This window comes from Chroicocephalus ridibundus, chromosome 7 (assembly GCF_963924245.1).
Source record: "Chroicocephalus ridibundus chromosome 7, bChrRid1.1, whole genome shotgun sequence".
Taxonomy (NCBI): Eukaryota; Metazoa; Chordata; class Aves; order Charadriiformes; family Laridae; genus Chroicocephalus; species Chroicocephalus ridibundus.
Window position 1 is genome coordinate 7,001,646 of NC_086290.1, and position 27,246 is coordinate 7,028,891.

The 27,246-nt window shown below is 46.5% G+C and overlaps 1 protein-coding gene across 3 annotated transcripts; it reads right to left on the reverse strand.

The window, feature by feature from the left end:
• Nucleotides 1–5,274: 5,274 nt before the first annotated feature.
• Nucleotides 5,275–27,246, reverse strand: LOC134518835 (carnosine N-methyltransferase 2). 3 transcript variants are annotated; one of them, XM_063342079.1, is made up of 8 exons: nucleotides 26,112–27,246; nucleotides 23,711–23,772; nucleotides 22,133–22,271; nucleotides 20,374–20,426; nucleotides 16,983–17,090; nucleotides 16,744–16,874; nucleotides 15,642–15,735; nucleotides 5,275–6,200 (listed from the first exon to the last, which is right to left on the reverse strand). In XM_063342079.1, exons 1-8 carry the CDS (start codon nucleotides 26,135–26,137, stop codon nucleotides 5,902–5,904), a joined length of 912 nt encoding a protein of 303 aa, XP_063198149.1. In that variant the 5' UTR covers nucleotides 26,138–27,246; the 3' UTR covers nucleotides 5,275–5,901. The 3 variants fall into 3 exon arrangements, with proteins under 3 accessions (XP_063198149.1, XP_063198148.1, XP_063198150.1); XM_063342078.1 differs by lacking the exon at nucleotides 5,275–6,200 and adding an exon at nucleotides 13,532–14,647; XM_063342080.1 differs by lacking the exons at nucleotides 5,275–6,200; nucleotides 23,711–23,772 and adding an exon at nucleotides 13,532–14,647.

Here is a 27,246-nt window from a genome sequence, read left to right on the forward strand (position 1 = left end):
CCAAAAAGCAGGTCTAAGCTTATAAAACCAAGCTTGGGGAACGTGCCTTCTCCGACCTGCTCGTGCTTTGGAAGGCAACAGCAGCATTTCCCCCCCCCCTGCTCAGAGGCACAACCCCAAAATGCTCCTGGGGAGGAGTTCAAATCAAACGGAAACACAGAAGCTTGAAGACTAGGGCCAGCAGAAATGTGCTTTGCTCTCTCAAACCTCGCCATTGCTTAGCTTCAGGTTTTATAGCTACTACACAACCTGCACGGCCAGCTCAGGACCACAGTCTGCCCTAATTAACAGTTTCAAGCGATTATATGTGATTATATGTGTTTTCTTTTTAGACGCAAGGATGTAATGTGGCAGGTCTAGGAGGAAGGATCTGTCATAAACCTGTCAAGTCAGCAGTACAGCGATGGGTCCACAGAGAGAAGAATGTGATGCAGGAACCCAGATCCCTGACAGCCTGCCTTAGGTTGTGGGGCTGGCTTTGGTGCAAAGGCTGGAGGAAACTTTAACTGAAGAGGTGGAAATGGAAAACAGGGTGTAATGCACCGCGGGATCCTCGGGCAGGGCACAGGTCGTGTCAGATGAGCTCTTCTTTGGGAAGATTATTTATGTATTTACTCACTTGAAAAATACGAAATGAAATAATGAAATGAAATGAAATGAAACGAAATGAAAAAATGACTGAAAAAATGCCACTGTTCTAATCTTTCCTGTCTTTAAATAAGGACTGCATAAGATGCCACATGGGCCACAGTTATGTCAACAGGAGAGCCATTCGGAGACAATGAAGTGGGTGAGGAAACGACTAAAAAGGAGATGCTAGATGATGTTTTAAAAAGGTAACTGTGAGGCCAAAGCAAATTTACTGGGGAATGTCCATGGACTAAACACAGACAGTGATTCCATTAGAAGTCATCGTAAATACGACAGAAACAAGAAACTGGTTGATGACAAAAAGCTGGGGGCTATCATCAGTACCAACAGGGGTAGGGATGCTGTAAAAAAAAAAACCCAGACGGGCTGCTTTTGAAGACTTTGGTAACAGGATCCGCCAACAATTCATTGCAGCGGCAGCAATGGCCCCTAACAGGAGCGCCCGCTCCAACGCCGGCTCGTCGATGGGACTGCCAGGGCAAAAGAGGTGCAGGTGTGCTGCTTTACCCCCAGCATACGGAGTAGGTGCAGACATACAATGCCTGGCAAAAATGAGCAAGGAAATATATATATATATTTTTAGAAGGAAACTCTATTAAGATGTTCATTGAAAAGAATGGATGTAACAGTTGCTAACCTACATGGAACAGAAGCAGAAATAATAATTAAAAAACCTATTATTATACATTAAGTAGGATGGACTATAAAATGCCCATTAATCCAGAAATAAATTATAGACACTAAAATCTGTTATAGCTAGTATGTTTTTTCACTTAATTAAATGTGTTATTATTATTTGGTAGGGAAGTGCTTTATTCTGTGATATCTAATTATTTCTTTGAAAAAAATTGCATGTTCATCTTTATAACTGTGAAATTAAAAACAGGCCGCAAAGTCTCACTTTGATTGAGAGACTCTTCCAGATTATGGAAAGAAATATTAATTCAGTACCCATCACCTGGATACACTGACTTTTCTGCCACCATATTTAACAAAGTGTAATTTAAAAACCGTTCCTCCCTGCCACAGGGGCTGAGAAGTATTAGCTGCTTGCGGTGCTCAAAAATGATCCCAATTCTTTGTTTGAGGTATGAAACTGGGCTGCACAAATTCAAAGTGGCTAATTTTATCATGACCCCAAAAATGTGTAGCGCTTGGAAAGCAATTTCTCCCCACCTATTAGCTCCATTGTCCTCATTAAATATCTTTTCTTTGGCTGGTTAGATCGGAGATGGAGAAGACTCCTAGTTGCTATTCACGGTCACGTTACTGAATCATTTTATGGCTGTGGACAAGTTGCAGTGGCCGGCATTTAAAAATTGAGTTTATATCAACTTCAAAATTTCAGTTTATCATCTTCAGTTTTAATATTCAGCCACATTTTCATTCTCCACGGCTGCAAAAATACTCACCGACGTCTGTGAAATGCAGATCACCAGTGCGAGTTCCTACAATAGAAGTAGGAACTAGGCAGCTAATTTCGGGTGCCCTCATTTGGAGATGGTCTCATGCTTTTGGCTACCTAGAACCAGTTCTAATTGCAGTTTGACAGAAGCCCCTGGTTTTAGAAAAGTAAACTGACACATCATAAATATATGATGTAAAAAATCTTCTTATCAAGTCTTCTGACTTTTTTCCTCTCTCTGGATTTGTTTTAGTCTGACACTCTCTGCTTCTTTTGAACTTTCACACTTTTTTTTCCCCCTATGTCTGACACTTTCTTTCTTGGGATCTCCGAAGCACAGCAAAAAGCAGTAAAAAACTGTCATGGTTGGACTTCCAAGTCTGTGTGGTATAAAAAGAGTCACAATTAGACAAAACCAATTGAGGGTCTGGTGAATTGATGAATAAAACATGCTCCAATAAAAGAATCTGCCTAAGTGCAAAGTATCATTATAACGTGGCTTGGGTGGAAAAAGGCTTCTTTCCTCAGTCAAAATTTCTCAGAGCCAGAAGAGCATTTTGAGACTACGGTTACTGAAATAACCATCAAGGTGCTCAGCAAAGCAGTTATCCACCTCAAAAATACAGGTTATCAAATAAAACTCCATTTCCAAGTATTTCAAACACGGAATTTTCTCAGCTGCAAATTCAAAGGGAAGCGGATGCCTAGGAGCCTTATTATCATTCGAGGAGTTATTAAAGAATAGAAACCATCAAGAGGGAGCACGCTAGCAGATCGGGTTGAAAAGTACAAGCCACATCTTTTCTGAAAAGTCAAATATCAAAATAAATTCACTTCAGGCACATTCACATCAGTTTTCATCAGCTTTCTCGTCAGACTTTTATTGGCACAAATGATCACAGGAAGAAAACTTCCCGCTGAAAGTGCTCTACCCACCTCCGAAGGGTAAGTTCATTAGGAAGGATTAATTGGGTGAAGGCATTATCTCCTTTGAGAGGTCTTTTTCATGTTAGCACTTAATAATGTTCACTCTATTCAAGCTAACTGGGGAGTGCAACTTTCCACTGTCGCTCTGAATAGGCAAAACACTTCTCTCTCATGTCAACTATTTTTATTTCCATTGTAATGAAACAACTGCCCTTTACTCAATGATCAAAGGAAGATCGATGCCACAGTAGAGGACAGAAAATGAGGTACCAGAGGTTCAAAGGACACATTATATCTGCTGATGTGACCTGCTTTTGCTCAGTGAACTTATCCACGAGCATCTCGACTCAGACGTACAGGGTAGGCTTCAGCCTCGTGCAATGTCTTGTGCCGGAGCCCTGCAGCAGCTGAGACCAAGTTCTGCCTTTAACAAAGAGCTTTAGTCACTTTTTGGGCATTGTGAAGGCCCTGGGCACATTCATCACTGAATAATAGCCTGCAGGAGAGAGGCATGAAATCACATTTTTTATAAGCATTTAAAAGCATTGCCTCCTGTTGAAGTCATCTGACACCATCTCAACTTAGGACTGAGAAGATTTAGAGCATTTGCATTTGTTGTTAAAGGGAAAAGAAAAGAAAGTTTCCAACTCTTTAGAAAAGGAAGGGTTTGATGCCAGTGCTGGTTGTGCAACCAGTCCTATGAAGTTTGGAATTTGCTGAGGGTTGGGTCTCACCATTTTTTCCATGAATGACATCGCAAAGTCCTTGTTTTGCATTTGTCTACGCATTTCGAGCAGGATGGTTCTCCTGTACCATGATGGCAGCATCAGCTAAGGTTTTGTAGGTATTGTGATTTTTTTTTCTCTTTCTAGATAAGATTTAACTGACATGCGAAATATTTTAGGAAGACAATATAATAAAGAACTCAGGATTTTCTATTGCTATTTAGCAGGCTGCATTTTTATACGTCTTTTAAGTTATACAATTATAACAAGAGAAAATGGTGACTTTCAAGGTTTTCTAATTGTTTCTATTCTAAAACTTGTTTTTCTGTGTTTAAGAACTTCCCCCAAAATCTTATTTGTCCAGCTCCGTTTCATCCTGACAGTAAATGTCTCTGCAGCGCGTGAAAATAAAATGCAGGAAGAAAAAGGCTTTACACTTGATCTTTTACTGGGGAAAAAAACCCAAACCCACACAAATACTTTCAAAACTTGTAATCTAATGACAGAAATTACGAGAAGTAATGGTTGTCACTGAGGGAAAGGACTCTTGTTCTGCGGGAGACTGATTTTGAGAGACTGGGTTATAGAAGCCTTTGCGGATGAAGCAAAGGTAACATTTGGGGTTTATTTTTGCTGCAGTTGAGGAAGACAGTCCCCTTCACAATGTGCCACCAGAAGGCCACCATGTGCCTGAGGTCTGGCAAGTGGCTCTGCTGGCCCAGCTGGAGGGGATGAAAGGGTGGGGAAGCCCTTGGGAGAAGAAGTGATGGTAACATGGGGCACTTGAGGACAGGTTGTTTCCCTTGCACAAAAAGGAGGATGTGTGTCCTCCTCCCCCGGGGTTTGCTTTTGTACATCTTCCTTCCACGCAGGATTTAAGTATCATCTGTTTGTCCTTAGGTGCAAGCTAGCTAAAGGGCGCGTTTCTGTCTTTAGGGGATGAAAGCAGAGAGAAGCCTTGCGGTCAGAGGGATGACACCCGCAGCAGGTGAGGGCAGATCAAAGGCGCTTTGGGGCGGCCTCGGGGCTTTGATGCTGAAGTCCCCGGCTGCTGCCACGGGCAGGTATTTCCGACGGGCCCCCGGGGAGATGGATGCAGAAAGCCCCCTATGCCCACATCCCCAGGCGGGGTGCTCTTGGGAAGCAAAATTTCACTGACCTGTAGCCACAGATGAAAGGGGGCTGAAATGAACGTCGTGAGAGAATAGGAAGTAATTCTGAAAGCAAACAAATAGAAAAGCTTTTGGGAAAAAGCAAAGCCTCCCCTGCCTCTCAGAGGGGTTCCCCTCCACCTTTCCACCCCAGTAGGGTAATCTGAGCCCCGATGGGAGTGATGGGGACTTGCAGAGGTGAGATGTTTCTCTCTGGGTCAAGGCACTGAGGGCATTTCAGCTGAAGAAAGGCCATTTCTTTCCGAAGTGCAAAAACGCGAGCAAGAGAAAAACCTCCGGTCTGTTCTGCATTCAATCCCAGTCCACACACACTGCAAGCTCTTGAAATGCAATTAATAATGTCAGACCCTTTTACACTTTTAGAGAAGCTATTTATTATTACTATTGTATTGTCATGACACTTATCACCTCAGTAATAAAGCCTCTCACTTACAGTAATGGATCTAGCCTCATGACCTGCCTGCAAGGAAAGGAAGATTTTAAAGATGGAAAATTGGGATCCAGCAAGAAGAAGTGATTATGGCCAGGTGGGGGAAGCCCATGGCAGGGCCCGGCACAAAATGCAGCTCTTCTGGGAACAGGGACAGCCCTTAATTACAAAAATGAACTTCCCTTTGCACGCTCAGATTTCAATGTTGAACATCCAAGCGAGGAGTTTTTAGCCATGGGTTAACCTCCGATACTATTTCTAGCCTGATTTTGGAAGCAGAAGATGACAGACCAATTTTCTGTCAGGGCGTACGTGAATGTTAGCGGCAGATCGAGGAGCAGAGTGGCACACGAGGAGTCACAGCCAGCCCTGACAAACCTGGCGAATGGGCTTTCCAAGGAGGCAGGGATCACCGAGGAAAGAGGCAAAGTCCTGCCCAAACCCAGCCCACCAAAAAGCAGCATCCTGCAGCACAACGCCGGTGCTCTGCCTTAAGACCAACGTCAACACGATAATAAAATTACAAAACCTGCTGGAAAACCATTGTAAGCAGCCACTGACAGACAACCCACCGTTCTGCTTTGCCAACTGTTAACTGTCAGATGGAAACACGCTCGGTGTCACCGCGATGAGCTCATATGTTTCTCCCCAGGGGAATGAAACGTGTGATGGAAAAACTTTTCCTCCATCTCTTCTCCTTGCAGTGCTACAGAGCATCTCCTGGCCGGCTCTCGGTGCTAACTTCTTCCCCTGGTCCATCAGCGCTGGGGCTGGTAAGGGTTGTTTCTCCTCCTTGCTGGTTTCCTTGCTCACCCCGCTCTTACCACCTCTTGATGCCAAGGACCTGATGAGTCTATAGCGAAGCAGGTGCCATCCAGTCCATAGCAGCCCTGAAATGAAGAGCAGAGCTGTGCTGTCACGTTTGCAGAGGCCAGATGGTCCTCACGTTAGAGGAAATTTAAAAAAAAAAAAAAAAAAAAAAAAAAAAAAAAAAAGGAAGTTATATCTTTCACCGAGGTAAAAAGCGACTGTGGAGAGGCACTTGAAGTGGGTTTCTTTGTTGCCCGTCTTTGCAAAACATCTGAGACGAAATTAGGCAAATTAATGAGGAAAGGCAAGGAGGAGGCATGATTGCCTGGACGCAGCCTCCGGTGCAGGAGGTCCCTGACCGACAGGTTGCCAAAAGGCAAGGGAGGATGGGGGAAGAAAAATAAAGATGTAGAAGATCAAGCATTTTCTATATTCCCTACTTTTTCCCCTCCCTTCCTAGCCAGGACAGGATTCTGGTCCAGGTGGTGTTTTAGTCTGAGCCTGAGTGAGATTTCATATATTTTTACATTTTTCAGGGACTGTTGTGACACGTAAATAAACAAGACTCCAGTACCCGTATAAATGCTAATTATGTTCAAAAGCAATTTGTTGCTGAGTGATGGAATAGGAAGATTTGTTTAAATTCCCACCAGAACCAGAATGAATTTGGGGACTGTATTTGCTGGGGAGGCTGCTCCTCGACATGTACAGGGAGACCTGAAATACAGCTCACCCATACAGAGGAGAAAAGAAGTTTAACCTCCCATTAATACATTTACTTGGCTTTGTAGTATAGGTTATATTAATGTCCTTAGTTTAAAATTTCAAAAGCATCAGAAATATTAATAAACATTAAGCAGTGGCTCAGCAATAATTTATATAAAGTGCAGGGAAGGTACGCTCTGGCGGTGCTTGTTGTTTCAAGGCATTTGTAATCGGGCGAGATGCTCCTAGTAAAACACCCAGACGAGCGCAGGTCATTTGTTTCGTGTCACCTTAGGCTCCAAAGCAAAAAAAAAAAACCTGCATTAACATTTGGCAGGAATTGCGAGCGCGTCACAACGGAGGTTGGCCACGACCCCATGTCCCCTGAGCACGGGAGGAAAGTTTTCTGTAAATTGAGGCGGTGGAGGGAGGGGATGCTCCGCTAGAGGAGGGAGCCGGGAAGGATGAGACCTTGGAGGCAAGCTGCAAGAATTCAATAAGCTCAGGAAAGACGTCTAGGCTGCAATTTGTATTTTTGTCATCGTTATTTTTAGGCACGCATGAAAACAAGTCCCGGCAAGAGGGGGTGAGCTTGGGTGAATAATTTTTAGACTGAAGGTTATTCGCAGTTGAGTTGTTTGATTCTCCGGTGTTAATTACTTCCACTTTGCATTGGATCATGTTAGTCACAGGGATTTCCTCGCATCCCACAGTGGATAACCAATACGCAAAACTGGAGAATAACCTGTAGCTGTTAGTAAACAATGGAGAAGGTCTGCAAGTTAAATGTATTACATCTGTAGAACTTTTATCTGAATTTCCTCAAATACCCTCCCCTTTTCCCAGATAACCAATGACATGATCTGCACAAGCATGACAAACCAGAGCCAACAGTTATCTGTGTGAAAACATCTGCAAATCAAGACCTCGTGGACTGTTTGTTCAGCACTGAGAGTATATTAGCCCTTCTTCCAGAAATAATAAAACGGAAACATTTACCCTCTGGATGATCATTTAGGTACTTTATAAAGTAAAAACACTCTGAGTCAGGAAAACATTGCAAAGCGTTCATAAAAGCAAGGGGTTTGGTCTTGTCGTAGTGAAGTCAATGGCAAAATGCCCGTAGAGTTAAAACCTAAAGAAAACACCCACCGGAGCAATGAGCTGTAATCTGCCTTAATCCGTAATATCGGCTGTTGACAGATACATACAGCGTGATTAATAGGATGCTAAAAAATGTTAACAAAGCAATAGGGACTTAGAGACTGCTCTGAAAATTTCTTTATCACGTTTCTAAATTCACCAGAGCTACCATCATTACAATGTACGACAAAACATATGTTTTCTCTACAAACTTGCTGGCAGGTCTAACCGAAAGTGTCATCAGACTATCGGGAAGAGACTAGTGGAAATGAAGCTCCTGCTCTGCTCTTCCCTGTTCCTTCTCAGAGATGAGAATAAAAGCCCCACTGGGATCCAGCCGTCCCACATGTTCTACAAACCCTCTTCAGACCCGAGATCTTTCTAGACGTAGTTTGGACTCTCCAAACATTTATCTTGGAGGGATTTTGTTTTGTTTTGTTTTAACAAGAAATTAAAGGAGAATGGGGGATGAACAACGCATTTCCTGCTTTCCCAGCTGCTTCTTTAGCTAAAACCAGCTGCATTAAATAACACGGTGCATGAGGGCTGGTCCACAACCTCCCCCAGGTGTCCAGGCTGCAGCCCCAGATCCTGTGCCAGGCTGATCACCTGAATATATTTGCATTAGAGGCATAAGATGTCAGTTTATTTCTTTTCCTGTTCTAGGACTAATTGCGTGGAACATCTGCTTTGATAAGGGTGCTCTTAGAGACAGCAGGGGACTTAACACAGGCGGCAGAAGGAGATCTCTGTTTGCTTTGTGATTTCTGAAGGGGTGCGTATCTAAATTGTGGCATTTCCCAGCAGAACTGGGCTGGCTGACAAATGAAGCAGAAGCAGGGGGAGCTGGTAGTATTAGGGGTGTTTGCCCGGACCCCAAGGTGCTCGCCCCTAGCCAGGAGTTTGGGTGACTGTCCCTGGGTGAGAAGGAGCCAGCAGGATCCACCCCAAGATGGCGGTCTCTCCCCAGCCAGCCTGGAGCTTCTCCGCTGGGACAGAACAAGTGCATTCATGGCCTTACCAGGGTGTTTACTTGTACCACCCCACTGTCCATACCAAAATAAGGAGATTTCCAGGTTTTTGCTGTCTGGTGTCACGGCAGCTTGGCGCATGGCAGAGTGACCATGCACTGATCCATAGATGTCTTTGGAGACCTAACCAGGACTCTCACCATCTAGCAAGATTTAATTGTCTGTTGATACTTAAGTACTGGAGTTGAGTGGTTCCAAGGAGTGATGGTTAATACAAAAGATATTTTAGATATTTGTCCTCAGTCTGGAGGATCTGACCTTCAAAAAATATTGTACTTTAAAATGTAGGGTGAACACCACCTTCTTAGAGTTCTAGGTTACAGGCTAATAATCCTATGAAGGTCTTTTTAAGCTCCAGGAAGGTTACTATGATCCTACCGCTAGTACACGGAGGTACAACCAGCAGCTCCAGGGAAATTTGTATGGCCTTTGCTGCCTTCTTTGCTGGATGCAGAGCATATGGACGTGGTTCATGTTTTGGGTCATCAGGACTAACTCCATCAAAAGGCACTGCATGTCAAACTCACAGTTACTCCTGTCCTACCCACCGTAAAGGCCTTTAGAAAAGTCATTCTCTCAAGAAACTCAAATTCTGTGCTGACAAGGACTCTGATGATATTTTTGAGGAAGAAATTCTGAACCACGCATGGTTTCAGGGCAGCTGGAGGTCTATTTTTTGGGCATAAGCATGCCCTGGGTTTTCCTGGAATTCCCTTAGTACAGCCTTGTGGGAACTGCTCTGCCACGTCTAGATCCTGGCTCAGGTGCCTTCACCCAAGGGAACTGCAGAACAAGCACCCCAAATCTGAAGACCGAAGGGCAAAGCCTGGTGTCTTAATGAATGCTAATTAAGGCAGTCTACAGCTCGTGACGATTGGAGATGTCTCCTTGCAGCCATGCATTTATTTGATGTATTTATTTATGAAGAATGCACGGGGTACCCAAAGATTTTCTACATCCCTGCTACAAACCTCAAGAGATTTCTGTGGGCAAATATTCAAGGGGGAAGAAAAAATGTTAAGCATCTGTATTTTTATGTTTTTCTCCCTGATTGAGGCTAGTTTTAATCTTTTCAATATATGTTCCTGTATTTTACTGAGCTTTTCTTTTAATGGGATTATTCAGAAATAAACTATTAGATTTTCAAGTTCCTATGCTACCTTCATTCTCCTGGTAACGTTCATGGGTAGAGAAGAATTAACGTTCATTACAAAGGCTAATCATTCAGCGCCCAAGACTGAATATAGACCCAGTAAAAAATAAATTATCCTTCCTTGATATTATAAAGAGTTGCTTTCTGTAACTCCTTTTTAGGAGGATGAAATACACAATCAGAGCAAAACCATGCCATTGAAATGGGCATATTACTAACCTGAAACAAGGATAAAACCTTAACATATCCTGGGCTGCATCAAAAGCAGCGTGGCCAGCAGGTTGAGCGAGGTGATTGTCCCCCTCTACTCTGCTCTGGCGAGACCCCACCTGGAGTATTGCGTCCAGCTCTGGGGCTGCCAACATAAGAAGGACACAGACCTGTTGGAGCGGGTCCAGAGGAGGCCACAAAGATGACCAGAGGCTGGAGCACCTCTGCTGTGAGGTCAGGCTGAGAGAGTTGCGGCTGTTCAGCCTGGAGAAGGCTCTGGGGAGACCTTATAGCAGCCTTTCAGTAATTAAAGGGGGTCTACAAAAAAGCTGGAGAGGGACTTTTTACAAGGGCACGGAGTGACAGGACAAGGGGTGATGGCTTTAAACTGAAAGATGGTAGATCTAGATTAGGTATTAGGAAGAAATTCTTTACTGTGAGGGTGGAACAGGTTGCCCAGAGAAGCTGTGGCTGCCCCATCCCTGGAGGTGTTCAAGGCCAGGCTGGACGGGGCTTGGAGCCACCTGGTCTAGTGGGAGGTGTCCCTGCCCAGGGCAGGGGGTTGGAACTGGATGGCCTTTAATGTCCCTTCCAACCCAAGCCATTCTGTGATTCTGTGAGCCTGTAACGGCTCCCTTTAAAAATAACGCAGTTTGGGGTTTGTAGGCATTACTTCTAGTCCAGAGTACACACAGCAGCTTGGTTATCCACAGAAGCACTCGCTTTGGGCTGGAACAAGCTGTCGCGCTGTCGGAGCAGCACAGATCCCTCGGGGAGCCGCAGACCTGCTCCTTGCTAACTGCAACGCTGGAAACTGCCATGAAACTCGTTGCTGAGTCGGGCTCATCCTGGACTGAGGTCAGCAAGGTTAATTCAGCTCAAAGCCAAAGCAGAAGCAGCCTCATCCTCCTGACATCCCTTTCTTTATGTTTTCCTCCCCGGTCAGCTGCGGCGCCTCGTTACCTGTCTGCAGAGCTGCGCTTGAGAGATAACTAAGCTGCAGCACTTCAGCCGTTGAGTAGGGAAAAAGAAACAACCCAAGAGCAAATTTTCTGGCACCCATAAGCTGGAGCCTGGCACCAAGACCGTGACTCTGCGGTGGAAAAAAGCGCGGTCCCCAGCAGCTGATGTGAGCGTGCGATGACCCGGCAGAGAAAGGGGAGCTGAGCCGGTGCATCGCTCGCTTGACTCTGTTTCTGCGGCTCAGCATCCCAGCGCTGCGGGAGGCAGATTGGATCCGCTGGCTGCTGCAGCCCTCTCGCGGCCGCACAGACCCAACCGCGCTCCGGCACGCCGGCTGCTGGGAAAGCGCAGACCCCCATTCCGTGTAGGAGGACAGCAGATTTTAAAAAAGCGCCATGAACAGTCATTAAATAGCACATTCATCCAAGAATAAATATATAAATATATAGAGCAGGCGCTTAGGATCGTGTTTGCTCCAGGTGTACCAGCAGTCGTTCTTAAATGACTCGCTTTTCAAGAATCAAAAGAAAAATTACAGATAAAGCTTTAAGCAGTCGTGTTTTTAATGGGGTGCCCTGTTTCATCTCCCCAGGCTGTCACTAAACAGTCTGCTTTGAAGTGCTCCTTTTCTTTTGAGCATTTGCACATTGATTTAAAATGGTGTGGGTAAATTTTGTGCTCACAGGTTCTGCTGAGCATCTGCTTACTGGAAACGTGTCTATCCGTCCAGGAAATGGCAAAGAGGGGTGAAAACCTCTTGATTGGGGAAGATCTGGGGGAACCTGGACTGTTCCGAATTTCTGCAAAGACTGACAGGTTTCTTTGGAGCTTGAAAAGCCAGCCTGCTTTTTTGGCGTATTTTGTTTTTTCCTTTTCATCGACCAGGTAGAGACGGAGACATCACTACCACGTGGAAATAAACCATGGGGATTTAAAAGTGGAAGGAGCACGTTGGTGGGAGCAGTGCTGAGAGCCCATCCAACAGCCCAGCCGTACACTCCCTGCCCAGCGCTGTCAGCAAACACAATCAAATGAACTACCTATAGAATAAAAAATAAAATGGATCGAAACTAAAAGCTCGTGCATAGGTATAGGGCACTCTGAAGGGGGTTGTCCAGTTTTGATTGATGTTTCTTAGAGTGACAGCAATAGTACTTATGGACCACGGTGCCGCAGTCCTGCCAAAGGGATGACGCTACGCTGTCGTTTTCCCGTCCCTTTGCTCTTTTTTTCCCTACAGTAGCTTCAGAGGAAACATCTGCAGGAGAAATGGCTGTATGTTTAAAAAAGACATGGAAAAAAAACTAAATCAAAACTAAAACAACAACAAAAAAAAAAAACCCCAAAGCACAAAGTGGAGCCACGATGACTGTATGAGCTGACATGACATCTTCAGACGGGAGCGCTGCTACCTCTGGCAGCATGCGGGCAGAGAGATGGGGTGTGGGGTGGGGTAGGTTTAGCAGGATCAGCAGGACTCTGGTTGACAATGTCATCTAATATTTTGCAAGCCAATGTGCCAACCCATGTGTTCGTGATGCTGGAATGAGCCTTTTGATCAATACCAGGCATCAACCAGGCATCTGCAGCCCCTTCAGGCGGACATGGGCACGTGCTTTCCAGCTTCATCATGGAAAAATCAGTTTATAGAGGTGGGCTCTGTGCCTGCAGTTATTTTCTGTCTCAGCTGGTGCTTCCTGCCCTGAGAGCTGTTTGCAGTGAGGCTGGTGGGACTTCAGGCCCTTTCCGCCCACGTGCCCAGCCCAAGAGCTGCGCAGCACCGTGGCCCTAAATGCAGCACCAGATCCCAGTGATCTCCCGTGCAGGATCTCCCTTTCCAACTGGTTGCCCGGGCGGCACCTCCTTCAGCCCTCTGAACATCTCAGGATGGTGTGGAAATAGTCTTAACTTACCTATATTAGCATCTTAACCATATACATTATAACTAAGTGACATAGGTGCTGTGCTGTGGTGATGGAGCTTTGAGCGAGCCAAGCTGCTTCCCATGGCTGTGGCACAGGGAGGAGCTGCAGCTCACTCCCAGCTCTTCCACGGCCTCGGGCTCGTCTTTCTTTCTTACACGAAACCCTTAATGCTGCCATAAAACTGTATTTTGCATTTTTATTGTTTTTAACGCAATAACCTCTTCGCTCTTCGTTTTCTGTTACCCCACACGTACAGGACAAGATGGGACTTTTTTTTTTGGTTTAAAATTGCTTTTATTTTATATGGAGAAAAACAGTAGTAAGGAAGTAACAAAATTAATCCCTGCCTGTAAAAGCGCAGGGCAAGTATCATCCTGGGATCCAAAAAAATTCTCCGAACAGAAAGGCTGATAAACTTTTAAGACGTGTCTATACTGCGAGGTGCTGAGACGCTTGGGGCAGTAAATACCTACGCTGATAAAACCATGTGAAATAGCCTAGCGCAGAGCGACTTACAGCTCCGGGCTGGGTGCAGCGAGGCACATTATCTGGGGGAAAGGAGCAGGAACACCTTACAGGTTTTGTCCTGGCGCGGCTGGAAGCAGCGGGCACGTGGGGACTGCAGCCTGCTCCCAGCTGCAAAGCGGCACCTGGTCATATAGACGTGCCTTTAGGTATGTAAACATGCTGGCTACATAGAAAAGTGGAAATCCCAGTGTCAAAAGCACAGACAGGATGCATACTGTTAAAAATAAAAAGTCCATGTAGGCTTTTAGTGAGATGGAGCTCTGGAAAAACACTCTCCTAGGGCTGGACTAAATAGCCAGGGTGAAATCTTGGCCCCGGTGACCTCAGTGGGACAAAGAGCTCGTCCCCGGTGTCGCAGTGCCCGCTGGCCCTGGCTGGGAATGGGAGGCTGCGGCTGAGTCCCCGTTTTCTTACCTTCTTGCCTGCAAGTGGCCTTCTTTCTACGCTATGTCCTTGTGCCAACCCATCACCCCTGTACCCACCCTAATATGTCTTCTGCAGTTGGTCCGGACTCTAGGATTCAACCACAATCATACTCAAGTTGTTGCTGAAGATGACCCTCCCGTCCTTTTTGCTGCTGCACTCGGGCTGGCAGAGAGCCTCCTGCAGCCGCCGCCGCAGCCCCACGGGGGCCGTGCCCAGGAAGTTTTTTGTCCCCGTCAGGAAATCCATCATGCGGCCTCCGACCGGGTCCCCCTCGATAAAGCACTCGGTGATATCCCAGCCCGACGGGAACTCGTAGACGCGGTATTCAACACCCAGTCTCCTCAAAACATCGGTGATGCCGCTGGAGGTGACATAGTGGCCGCTGTCGGTGGAAGGCAAGCAGTGTCTGTAATTCTTCCACAAGCTGGCCCATCCACTACTGTCTGCCAGAGCAGGAGGGAAGGTTACTTTCGCAAAGCCAAGGCAGTCAAACACCAGCTAATGCAACTACTAAATGATTTTGAAATGGTCCTCTGCTGCTGGTCTAGACTTTTCCAGGAGGAGTAAAAGAGCTTTCCCCTTACTTGAGTCCACTTATAACTGTTTGTGCTCGGAGAGGGCTAAAACTTTGATCTCCCACAGCCCTCCTTCCAAACCTCTCCTATTTAAAGGAATCTCCGAGGAGACTGTCTCCAGGGCTGGATTTACCCAGGAGGAGGAGTATATGCAGAAACATCAGTGCACTGAGCCTGCACAAGCATCCTACCTATTAACTGCCCCTTGCATAAAATAGTCTAGATGTTTTTGCACCTTGAATCTTAATTTTAAGTGCACATCAGAGAATACATACCTGAAAAGCCAGTCCCAGCTAGCAAGGGAAAGAGCCTACCAGTAACGCAAAAGGGAGTTTTAATGGCAAATGTAGGTAAGTGTGCTTTATCCACCGCATCACGAGCCGGGGATTCCTGAATGGCACACTGGAAAAAACACTTCTTTGTTTTCAATAAGTGCCCGTTGTCCTGCTGGGTCTGGGCCATCGCTGTGCGGAGGGAAGAGCCCCAAAGATGAGTCCTCCCAGCACTCAGGTTGTACAGCGCTGATTTTACTATGAAGAAGGACTGACCCTCATTCACGAATAGCCACACTTCTCTCCAGCCGGTAATTTCACAGCTGGAGGTCTCTGTGAAGCGTGGAACAGTTCATCTACTTCATTAGGAGGGAAGCAAGAGCACGAAGGCTATGCCTAAGTGGCCCCACCAGACAGTGGGGCCCAAGAGGCTAAGCCCAAGATCGCATGCTCCCTATGAAATACAGCGTTCAATTGAATTCCTATAGAATAAGCGCTACCGACATTCTGAGACAAATATTTGTGGCTCGCATACTTCAAAGCTCTTCAAAACACCAGCAATGAAGCAAAAGATAAAAGGTTCCTCTTACCTGATAAAATTATGATCAGGAGTTTACCGTGATGGTCGAGGCAGCTGTGGAAAAACTTGATAGTATTGTGAATATCTTCCACACGGTACAGCATCTGTAAGCGACAGAGTTACACGCAGGCATTATTCCTCCCCCACAGTGCAATGTCCCTTCAAAGGCTTAAACCTGTTCTCTATAGAGTTGTTTTAAATTACTTCCCAGTTGCTTCCCAGCCTGTCCTGACTCAACACGCTCCTTTAGGGATGCCCCATGGGACGGAGCATCACCAGCTCTCCGGTGGCACCAACAGCCTGGGTTCGGCCCCAGGGACCCTCTGCTCAGCCTCGGCTACCAGCTGGATGCTGACCTGCCTGTCACTGTCCTTCAAGCCCAGGGCAGTTTTATGGTTGGAAAATACACGCAGTGGGGAGTCCCCTGGTTTCCGCGGCTGGTCCTTATCACCAAGGGCATTTCTCGGCCAGTGTGGGCTGTGCGCAGGCTGGATCTCCTCCAGACACTGAGGAACTTGCACTAGGACAAAGCAGGGCTCGTCTCAGAGTCTGCCCTCGTGACTCGTAAATTAGTCCTTGACCCAGCCATCAAACCCCTGAAACACTTTTGTGAAATCAACTCTTATGACAGCAAAATGAAATAAAAGAAAAATGAAATAAAAGCCATTAAAGTGAGAGAATAACCCATTTTTTTACAAAATGTAATTGGCACATACCACATCACTGTCATCAGTAACAGAGACACAGCAGCATAATTTCTCACCCAAAACCTGACACAGGTGTTCGTTCATTAACCTTTCCCTTCAGCGCCACCCAAACTACTCTGATACGGCAAAAAGTTCAAGTTTTTTTTGCAGCAGCAAAGCATAATTGTTGGTCTCCATGGGATGTGTCGTGTCCTGAGACTCATCCTGTTTTATTACCCACCATACACAGTTAAACCAGTACAAACCAGGATGGATAGGGAAGGAGGTTTCGTGTTTGTAGAGCTGCCTCAGAAGTTATTGCTCATGGGAGAGCGGTGCTCAGCTGTGGTGCCCCTAACTTCATGCATACAGCGGGACTGAAGGGAGTAAAGCTGATACTCTCATATGAAAGCAATACTCCATTACCTGGATCATATGGATGAAGTCGAATTTCTTATGCGTGCCTTTCTCTTTCACCTGTTGCTCATACTCCGAGGAAGTGAGCTGGTGCCAAATAAAGGAGACATTGTGCAGGTCTGGAGCTTGATTCACCAACTCTGTTTTAAAAAGTGGAAGGAAAGCATGAATTTCACAAATCAGTAGAAAAATTCATTGTTCAGATCAATGGTTTTCACTATACCCCAGGCAGGCAGGTATAGCCTTACCTTTGTAAGCTGCCACGTGCTGTGGGTTGGGCTCTATGATTTCGTTGTCAATAAGGACCCCCGGGTGTGCAGCCTGCAATATCCTGATCATTTTCAAATCCTGTTCACCTGTTCAATAAACACAAATTCATTACTTTAAAAAGTGCATAAATAAGATGAAAGGATGCCGGTGCATGATGCTAGTGCACCTGCCCCCTCTGCTGCTGGGGGATCACAGAATCAAAGAATTGCCTGGGTTGGAAGGGACCTTTAAGATCATCGAGTTCAACCATCGATGTAACACTGACCAAAACCATCACTAAACCATATCACTAAGCACTACGTCTACCCATCTTTTAAATATCTCCAGGAAATCCCCCAGGTAGAAGTGAGGCACTGTCTACCATGGCATCTAACCCCGCGGTAGTCTTATCATGATATCTTACTGCTCAAGGTAACACCTATTCACAGATAAGCCTAAGAACAAGGAAGAGATAAGCAACCACATAGACACCTGCTAATGGCAATGCTCTGGGTCACAGGACAGACAGGTAAAAATAATCAAAGATCAATGTTTTTAAAAAAACAACCAGGAAGCACTAGTTTTCAACAAAAAGGCAAAGTTTGAATGGAAGGAGTCAGCACAGCTCTGCAACTTCAGCGTGGCACGGGCTGATCCGTGCCTTTGGCACTGCCCTTGGGAGGTGGTGGCTGGTGTGACACAGCTCGGAGACTTGGGGAACTGCATGGCAAGAGGAAAGACCCATCAACATGCAGTACCTTGGGCCTTTGCTCTCTGGGGACCAGCCACTTAGCTCTGGGCACCTACTAATTAGTCGTTATCTTGGAGTTGCAAATAGAGACTCATATATTTCTGTGTAGGTGCCCTGAAAATTTAGCTATTGGTGCTCCTCTGTTGCTGTCTGAGCTCTGGAGGAGCAAGTGGCAGTCTCTCCTTCTGTCCTAGGAAATTCCCAGCCTCTTTCGAGGTGATGCAGGTCATTCTTGCCTTCTCTCAGAAAGTCCACAGTACACCAAGTGTACAAAGTCCATCTGGTTCATCTGGGACTATGGAAATAAACAGCAGAGGTGGCCACCTTGAGTGGACCTTTGTGAGAATCCTGTCTGTAGCTGATGGTGGGGCCTAAAAATAGTCCTGCCCCTGCAAATGTCACACACAGAGGGCTTGATACGAGATAGTGCATCTTCCCTAGCCTTGCAGCTGATCTACCAGCTATGAGCAAAGTCGTCATCTTTGGCAGGTGTTGCAGTAAATAGAATTAAAGGAGGGAAATATCAGCCATGCCAGCACTACAGGGACATCCAAGGAAGGACGGATCTTTTGAAATTTGAGAAAAATACCCAAGACTCCCAAGGAATGTGTGGCAGCGGTGCAGGGCTGGCCAAAGGCAGGAGGAAACAGGCTGCGGCTCCATCTGTTGAAGGCGGGTGCACGGACCAATGTTGTTGACACTGGTATTTCAAGGAAGATCTCTATAGCAAGCAGCTGAGTCACTTTAGACAGTCCCAAATGCCTGTTAGTATGTGCCCGGGGTAGGAAACACCAGCAATCAGAGCTGCTGACGTGGGGTCCCTGCAGGCTCAGGGCAGACGGGAGGCAGAGCATCACTGCCCCGTGCCCTGGAGCCACTGATGGTGGCAAATGGGTATATCAACAGCAAATAGGTATTTTTAAAGTGGTTTGGGTGTGGGTTTTTTTTATAACTCCACCTCTGTAAAATGTCCTAATTCTGTCTTTGCAAGAGCAGGTGATAACGTCATCAGCTGGGGTGTCTGCAAAAACACAGCAAAATACTTCTCTGTTCCACCTTGCCCACCAGCACCAACCCTTCAGCAGTAACCACATGGTTATATACCTATTCTAGGTATTCCAGAAACAGGAGTAAAACCCCTCTGCAAACAACAGCCACCCTGGCAGTAACCGGGAGGTTACAGCCGAGATAGTTAAACCGGCCACGGGACAACATGGGGTGAACGAGAAAATGTGACCTGAACCAGACAACGGTCTTTTAGGACGTGGAGTCAGTCACTAATCCCCATTAATATGTTCATCAACTAAACTAATTCTGGGAGCTCTGTGAAATCAGAGTCCAAGCCTGGAAAGGTCAGGGATCAGATATAACCTTTCGCTCGGTGCTGTCCCGGCTCACTCCCTTCAGCCCTTGTTCAGCCCTTGCAGCCGTGGGCAAGCTGAGGGCGTGCGAGTCTGCGCCCCTGCCCCGGCATCCCTGAGGGGCAGCTACCCGGGAAACCCAGGAAACATGAAGGGTTTTATTTTTCCATTAAAACATCTTCCGAGGAGGAAATAAGGAAAAATGAGGACAATGCAAAAAGTTCATTTTTTTCCCCTTGTGCTTTCTCAGAGTCAGAATTTTGGTTTTATATTACTTAATGAAAATGGAGTGTAATTGAGAACGGAATGATTTCTTCCTCCTTGCTTTCTCATATACTCCAACATATTCCCAACTGGGGAAAACAATTCAATGCTATTTTTCTCTTACTCAGGAAAACAAGAGAAAAAAAAAAAAGTGAGAAAAATACTTTCATTTGAAAGTATTAAAATTCAGCCGAAAATAGTTTTTAAAGCAAAAGAAAACTCTGACAAATCATACTGCCACTTCTATTCTCTAGTTTTTATTTTCTCCCAGTTTTCCTAGGAGAAAAGTTGGATGTTTTACCACTTTTTTTTTCTTTTCTTTTCTTTTTTTTTTTTTTTTAAACACAAATGCATTTAGAACAGCTTTAAAGCTATTTTTCCAAAATGTTGTTTCTCTCTGGGGGCAAAATATCATTTGCAGTTAAACTTTACTTATCACCAGATAAAAACACGGTAGTAATGAAGAAACACACCTTTAAAAAGCTGATGAGGTGCCGTGCTAATGGTTATGGCCAGCTGGTTTTGCACCACCTGGAGCAGAGCATCGCCCAGCTTTGGCCTCTGGGATCGCCAAAGGCGAAGCAAAACAGGAGATCGCTTCAGGTGGGGTGTTCTAAGACAGGACTTGGGGTGGAATGAGCTTCTTTGATGTCTCTATTTCTCCCCAGGGAGGTTTGAAGGTGCTCTTGTACCTAACCTGGAGCCGGACTCCTTGCTTTGAGACATATAAAGTCAGGTGATAGTCATCAAGTGGCAGAGACTAAGCTAAAATCATCGCACTTCTTGGAAAGAGGTAAAGAGCAGCATTTCAGAAGAGAGACGGGGCAGGAAAGGAGGGAGCGTCGCTCTCGTCCCAGCTCTACACCCTGTTTTGCTGTTCTCTCTGCTTCAATGAGGAGCACTGTTATTAATGCCTGAATAGTTCTCCCCATTGCTCAGAACTTCGGTGTCACTTTCTGCTCTCCGTAGGGACCCCCTGCCCCCCAGCAGCAGCGGTGCTGCCGAGCTCCTTACCTGTGCCGCTTCCAACTCCCAGAACGTTTATTGTCGATTTTCCGTCGCCGAGACTGAAATGAAACGTGCACGTTACTTAACCACACTATGTCACACAACTTCACGTTTTAATTCTAATACCTTGGATGCCACATTGGCCTGGAAATTTAACTGAGTTTTGCCCCATGAATTGGGATGGAAACCTGAGCATCCCTTTGGAAGCCAGCTATAACCAACTGCGTGGCGGGAACCAGCCCCGTATTAGCAGGCTCATATTTCCAAGTACAGTAGGCATCAGGGTATAGTGTTTCTTGTCCTTTGCCAGACAGTTTTCTTCAAGCTGTGGCTGGCACCATGCAAAAAGGCCTCAGCGAACCCCAGGGCAAAGGGTTCCCCACGGGGGTAGCAAGGCTTTGCCTGGCTGGGATGGGCACGGCTCCCACCGCTCCTGTCTGCAGGGACAAGGTGAGTTGGGGCAAAACCTCTCCACCCTTGAGACACAAATTCTGGCTTTCGCATATTGGATATAAATGCCCAGGAAAAAATAAAATAAAATAAAAAAAACAGGCTATCCAGACGACTGGAAATCCCCTCTTTTCAGTATTCATCTTGCTTTGAAATTGTGAGGAAAGGTCAAAATCTTCAATAATTTTTACCTTACAAAAAATTACTTCTGAAAAGATCCAAAAAACACACCCGACCTTGTGGCCCCTAGAAGAATATTTAATAACAGCCCGGCTCGAGGATGAGGAGCCCAGGCTTGAGGCGCCTCGCTGCTGTGACATGCTTTATGGCCCTGTTCTGCTCTCGGGGATGGACTGTGCAGAGGGACTGAGTTTCCCATACACAACCTCCGGAGACGCTGCAGCACTGATTCAAGAGGGGAGCGAGTAGTAAATCCTGCGGGGTGTGAGCTGGTCAAGGAGCCTTAGCCCAGATGAGAGTCAAGACCCTTCGACAGCCCTACAATCAACAATAATCAACATAGGAAGCCGCAATGTTTTACATCGTTTAAAATGCACATAAGTAATTTTTTTAATTTAAAATTTCCCAATACAACTTATTTTTAAATTATTATTTCCACTGCTTATTTTTTTTTTTTTTATCTGTATCTGGTCTGGAGTTGCCTGCCTGAATTTTTTTCTCAGTGGAGAAGACAGTTTCCACAACATCCAAAAATTACCCAAACTTGAAAGATCTTTCTTGTGGTTTGGATCTCGGCTGCTCTAAAACTTATCTGCAGTCATCCAGGCTTAATACATTACATCAATACTTCACAAAACTGATTATCATTTGGTACTTAAGCAATGCAAATCGACTTAGGATAGAAATAAGGAGGTCTTAGGGGATTGAAAAAAACAAGAATTAGTCACTAGAAGAGAATTAGAGATGTGTTTCTGTTTGGACTGATGTGAGCTGAAGTCCCAAAAGCAGGGAGAGAGCACAAGAGAGAGCTTTCTTTTGAGAAAAACAAACAACAAAAAAACCCCTTTAATCCTTGGAAAATCAGCTAATGAAAAGAGATGGATGTGAAAATGAAGTCTTGATTCTTTCCTTAGCATAAGCTGAGAGGCAGCACAGTGTATTAATTGAAATAGCGTGTATTTTGGTCGTTAAACAGAACATCCTAAAGACCGCTATTAAGGGACTTAAAATTAAAAAGCATTGAAAGTTCAGTCATGCCCCAGAAAATCCTTAAACATGTTTGCTGACCCTTGTGTGCAGGTTGCCCTCCCAAGATAACAGATGGTTTTCCCACTTCAATGGAAATGCTCCTTACCCAGCCATGATGTTGGGCATTTCTTCCCTGTTGAACTCATCCATGCACTGATGCTCTGTTGAATGATCCAAAAATGACTTAAAGGCTTCTACATACTCCTCAGCTGTGAGACTTCTCATGGAAGGGATCACATATAGCTCTTGAGAAATAAATGCAAATTGTGTGTTAGCGGCTTCAAGGCAAGTGAAGGATCAAAGCACTTACCTCGTGGAAGAAACCCAACCCAACCCAACGGAAGTCAGAGATTTGGGAAGACGGTACAGAGGACGCGTGGCCCAGGAGCCATCCATGCAGGTGGGCTCACGTAAACACTTTCCAACCTGTTCACGCTCAGGGCTAGAAAATTATTCTTAGATGCCCTTTGACATCAGTGTATTTGTTAAGTGCCTCGGTACTACAGGTCAACCTGAGGAAAACATCCCTAAAATGGCTAGCCAGATACGGGGTACTCAGTTTGCTGAAAGGGAGACAACTGCAGTGTTTTTCTGGAAGACTCAAGACAAGAAGACGATGGCAATCACGTAGCGGGTCCAAAACTGTGGGACTGTCGCGCTCTCACGTGCTGGCATAACTGAAACCACCAGCTGTTGGCAGACTTGCTGTCAGGGGTGATGCAACACAAAAACTGCCATCTGCACCTGAAGCAAAAATAGTCAACCCTGTGCACCTCATTTCCGACTCTTGCTGGCGTGGGACTGCACTGCCCTGCCGGGGAGGTGGATTCCCTGCTGGGAACTGCAGCTTGTGGCCAGGAGGACAACTGATAGCTAAAGCATTTCATCTGAATGGGCTCATGCTCAAACGGGGGTGGCTGAGACCAAGAGTACTAAGCTCTGAACCAATGCCCAGGGCTACTCAAGGGGTCGCAAGAAATCATTGCAAAAATTCGCTTTCCTGCTGTCTCCTCCTAATCACAGTGCTGCTGCCAGGGCACAAGCTCTGGCCCAAGCTTGGGTCCAAGGAGCAACGACAAGGCTAAGACTTGAGGCTCGTGAGAAGACGCCATTCAGCTGAGCACTGGCTCTGGGGTCTGTCTTGGAGAGGGGGCTGCAGCAGGGAGACAGTCTCAGCGCCAGCCTCAACGTGTGAGATCAGCACTGGAAAGGTGGTGTTCCGTCGAAAAAAAATCAGCCTTTTCCTCCTAAAAGAAATCTTCATCCTCATCTTTGCCTTTCGAGGAGCTACTAATTTATCATCTGCTTTTAGCTGCCATTAGTAAGAAAACTTTATATGTCTCATATAGGACTGTGCAGTCTTAAATTGAATCCCTGTGCCGTTTCCAAAACCACACATCACTGGTAGCTGTGTTTCGAGTAGGTACGTATGGAGACCCTGTGTCCAGCCCTATTGGAGGTAAAAATATCAACATCTGTCCTCAACGCACTGAACTTTACCCTGACACAAACCTGAAATCACCTGAATCGCAATCAGTTTAGCATCCTGTTTCTTTTTCTTTTTTTTTTTTTTTAAACAATCTCTGACTCCAAAAGAATTAAAGCATGTTTGTAGTGATAGCAAGCTGAGTGGGCATTTTACTTTAATCTCCTTTTTTTTTTTTTTTTTTTTTCTCCCAAATACCTGAATTATCGTGTGGAGCTGTCAGAATCTCTGCTTCAAAGTTCATGCTGGGGACCCTAGTCCTGTAAGGAAAGTATAGCACTTCAGTTATTTGAAGAACCTGTATGTTTTTTTGAAGCTGCATTGAAAATGCAGAACAAAAGGAAGATGCTCCAGGAAAAATTTTCCTCGCCTGGTAAGCAATGCTGTTTGTTCTCTTTTGCTAGAATAAAGAAAATCGAAACTTCTTGGTTAGCTGATCACCCGTAAGTACCAGCAACGGGCTGGCCACCTGCACCAGAGCTTGCCTGAGGTGTGTTGGGGAGGATTTTCCTTCCTCTGAGGAATCGTTAACCAGTCAATACAGTGGAAGGCATTTAACTGATACTACACAATCTGTGAAACCTTTAATCATTAATGGAGTGGAAGAAATAGCAGTGAAGTGGTATAGGAAGTATAGGAAAAGCCTACAGTGAGCTTCAGCATCTGAAGTGCTGAAAGATCTGCTTGGACCAATGTTTCCAGGACCTTTTTGCTTTGGGTTTGGTTTGGTTTTTTTTAAAATCAATTTTTCCTGGCTAGAAATATTACATTGGGTAACTTGTAGAAGGCACAGGACTCAAAAGGCAAAGAGGTCATTTGACCATAAATGTTTTTATTCAGTCATATGTTTTCATTCTTAGTTTAGGGGGTTTTGTGAAGCCTCCCAGCAATGAAGTCACATCTTCATTTTCCTTTGACAATGTGCCTCATCTAAAAAATAGGGATGAGGTGCCACTAGCAAAAGGAAGGGATGAAATTAAATTGGAGCAAGGACCTCACTGCTGCAAAGGAACTGTTGGGGTGATGCTATCTGTGCAAGGGGAACGGTCATCTTCTGGGTGACCACATTTCGGTATCGAGATGCACAGCAAGCCTTAGGGGTGATATTCCTGTATAACCCAAGCTTAGACATGTCGCCGCTCCCAAAGCTTTGCCATTAGAAAATGCTTCGTGACAAGCAGACTGCAATAGTAGTGAGCAGCCCCCGAGTCCCCTCTGCCAGGGAGAAAACTCCTGCATGAATAAGAAACAAGCCAGGAGGTGGAAAAGAAAAAAGGGAGTCTTGTAGCAGGGCTTTGAGATACCACATGAAACGACTGCGCTAGCAGATAGCGAGGAAATGGCCACATGCGCAAACAGTGCACTGCTTTGGTTGGTGAAGGCAAGAAAAGACTAAGGTGAACCAGAAGTCTCAGAGACGCTGGGGCACTGCCAGAGTCCTGCGGGATCAGTTGACCTCATCTGAGTTCACGGCCAAAGTCACGTACCTGGCTCCCATGACGTACATCAAAGGTCTCTGTTCCACCACCTTGACCTCACCTCTCCCCAGGAAAAAAAATCTCACCGAAATTCAGCAAACAAGCCTGAACTCAGCCCACCTCCATAAGCTGCAGCTTGGCTGGAGGCCAGTATCTCCAATTGCGACTCAACGCTCTGACCTCTGCAATCTCTGCCCGTCAAAAGAGAGGACTATTTTGTCCTCTCTGTTGGCTGAACTGAGCAAGAGGGTTTTCAGAATAAACCTCCCGGTAAAATGCCGAGGGGTAGCGTGGCTTCCCCTGTGCAGAGGAACAGCTCACAGGGTCCAGGGACACGAACTCCATTTCTGACCGGTCAAACGTTTCCAGCCATCCCAGGAGATCTGCCAGGTGACCTGGACAGACTGCGCCACACGCATTCACCGGGACGGACGATGCCAAGATAACTCTTCCACAGACACTTTTGCCATTTCTCCCCAGCCAGGGCTTAAGATTGATTAACGCTTGTTGCTGGGAAGTTGAAACAGGCTTACTCATCGCTGGGAACACACGGACTGCCTGTAAAATCGGGCTTAAAATCTAGCCTAGATATGAAAATTGACTGCAATTCTTTGGGCTGGTGCTGCCCATCCCAAGACCCCGGTACCCAACAGCAGGACCGAAGCCATGACTGCCGGCGAGTGGGATGCTCGTGGGCATCTCGTGGCTCCTGCCACAGCTCCTGGCTAAGTCGGAGCTCGCCGTTAGCAAGGTTAAACCTCTTCCCCTCCCTGAACTGAGCAGGTGCAGGGCACAGAGGGAATTCATGGTGTCGCTTTAAGTGCTGCAGCACCTTAAAGTTGAAAAAGTCATTAAATTCAAGATGTTTCTAGCAACACAAACTGCAAGAGCGCCTTCATAACTCACCATTCCGTTACACCTAGACTGAGGCTGCTGAGGGGCTGAAGGTCTCCTCACAAAGGCTGGTTTATGCCCCATCCCTCCCAGGACATGGGCACGTCAGCCGTTACTCCCACCTTACACACATCCGCCTGGGACACAGGGACAGCAGGGGCTGGCTCTGACACCCAGCCAGATGGTGGGGAAACCCGCACCCTCGCTGCCTTCCAAAATCCACCTACCTCTTCATCTCCGGGGCCGGATCCATGGCCGGGATGGGTGCCGTGCTGGGAGACAGCGGCTGGGCACGGGGCTGTTGCCTGACCCTAGGTTAGCATGGCCAGCCGCCGCGGCGCTGGCGGTGGCCCCGGCGTGTGGCTGGCACCTGTTGGGACAGGCAGCGTCACTGGAGCAAGAAGGGGAAACCCGAGCCCTGCAGGGAAGGAGCGAGGGGCCAGGGCAGGCGACACGCGAGGCCTGACGTCCACCGGGCTGGACTCATCGCACGGGAGCCACGCTGCTTCCAAGGAGAGGGGAAAAAAAGGGGGGTGGAAAAAAAGAAAAAAAAAAAAGATAGATTGAGATTTCCAAACCTTTAATACTTGAGTGCCAGGCAGACCTAGGGGCCATTTCCATCTGCTTTCTAATTTGCTTTGAACCCTGGTCTGCCTCGTGCTTGCTGCTCTGGGCGGAAGGAGATGCTTTCCTGCATCCTTGCCGCGCTGCTGCCTGATGGATGGACACGTTGGGGATGCGCTGGGAGACCCCTGCTTTCTCCGCAGAGAAGAGGGGTTCACTGGCTGCCCAGAGACTTGAGCAAGTGGGTTCTCCATCTCTGATTTAGGGGGAAACAGGGCATGACAGCATTACCTGCCAGCGGGCACTGCAGCCCCACGGGATGCCTGTCACCCCCCCTCTCCCTGCCCTGCGAGGGGGACGGGCAGCTGGGGGGGGACAGCCAGCCCAGCCTGCTCCCGCTCTGCTTGCCAAACTGCAGGGATTAGGAAGCAAAGAAAGATTTGGGGAGAGCTGTCCCAGCCAGAAGTGGCTGGATGTTTCCCCAGATGGGATGGCACGGCTGGAGGTGCAATGGTCGCTGTCACAAATACAGAAAATCCTGGGTGCTCCCTGCGCCTGGATTCGGCTTTTTCTCCTACAGCATCCACAAGACTGATGCTCCCTGTGACTGAAATCTAATAACACAAATGTAAAAAAGAAAGGATTTAGAGACTCTGTATTTCCAAGTGATGTCCCGTGGTGGAAAGAGCAGCATTAGGATCCTCTCCACTCCCTTTCCCTGAAGGCAACGGGCAAAACAGATTCAGCAGACGACAACCTCGACAGACGACAGATTCAGCAACCTCCTCCCTTGCTGAG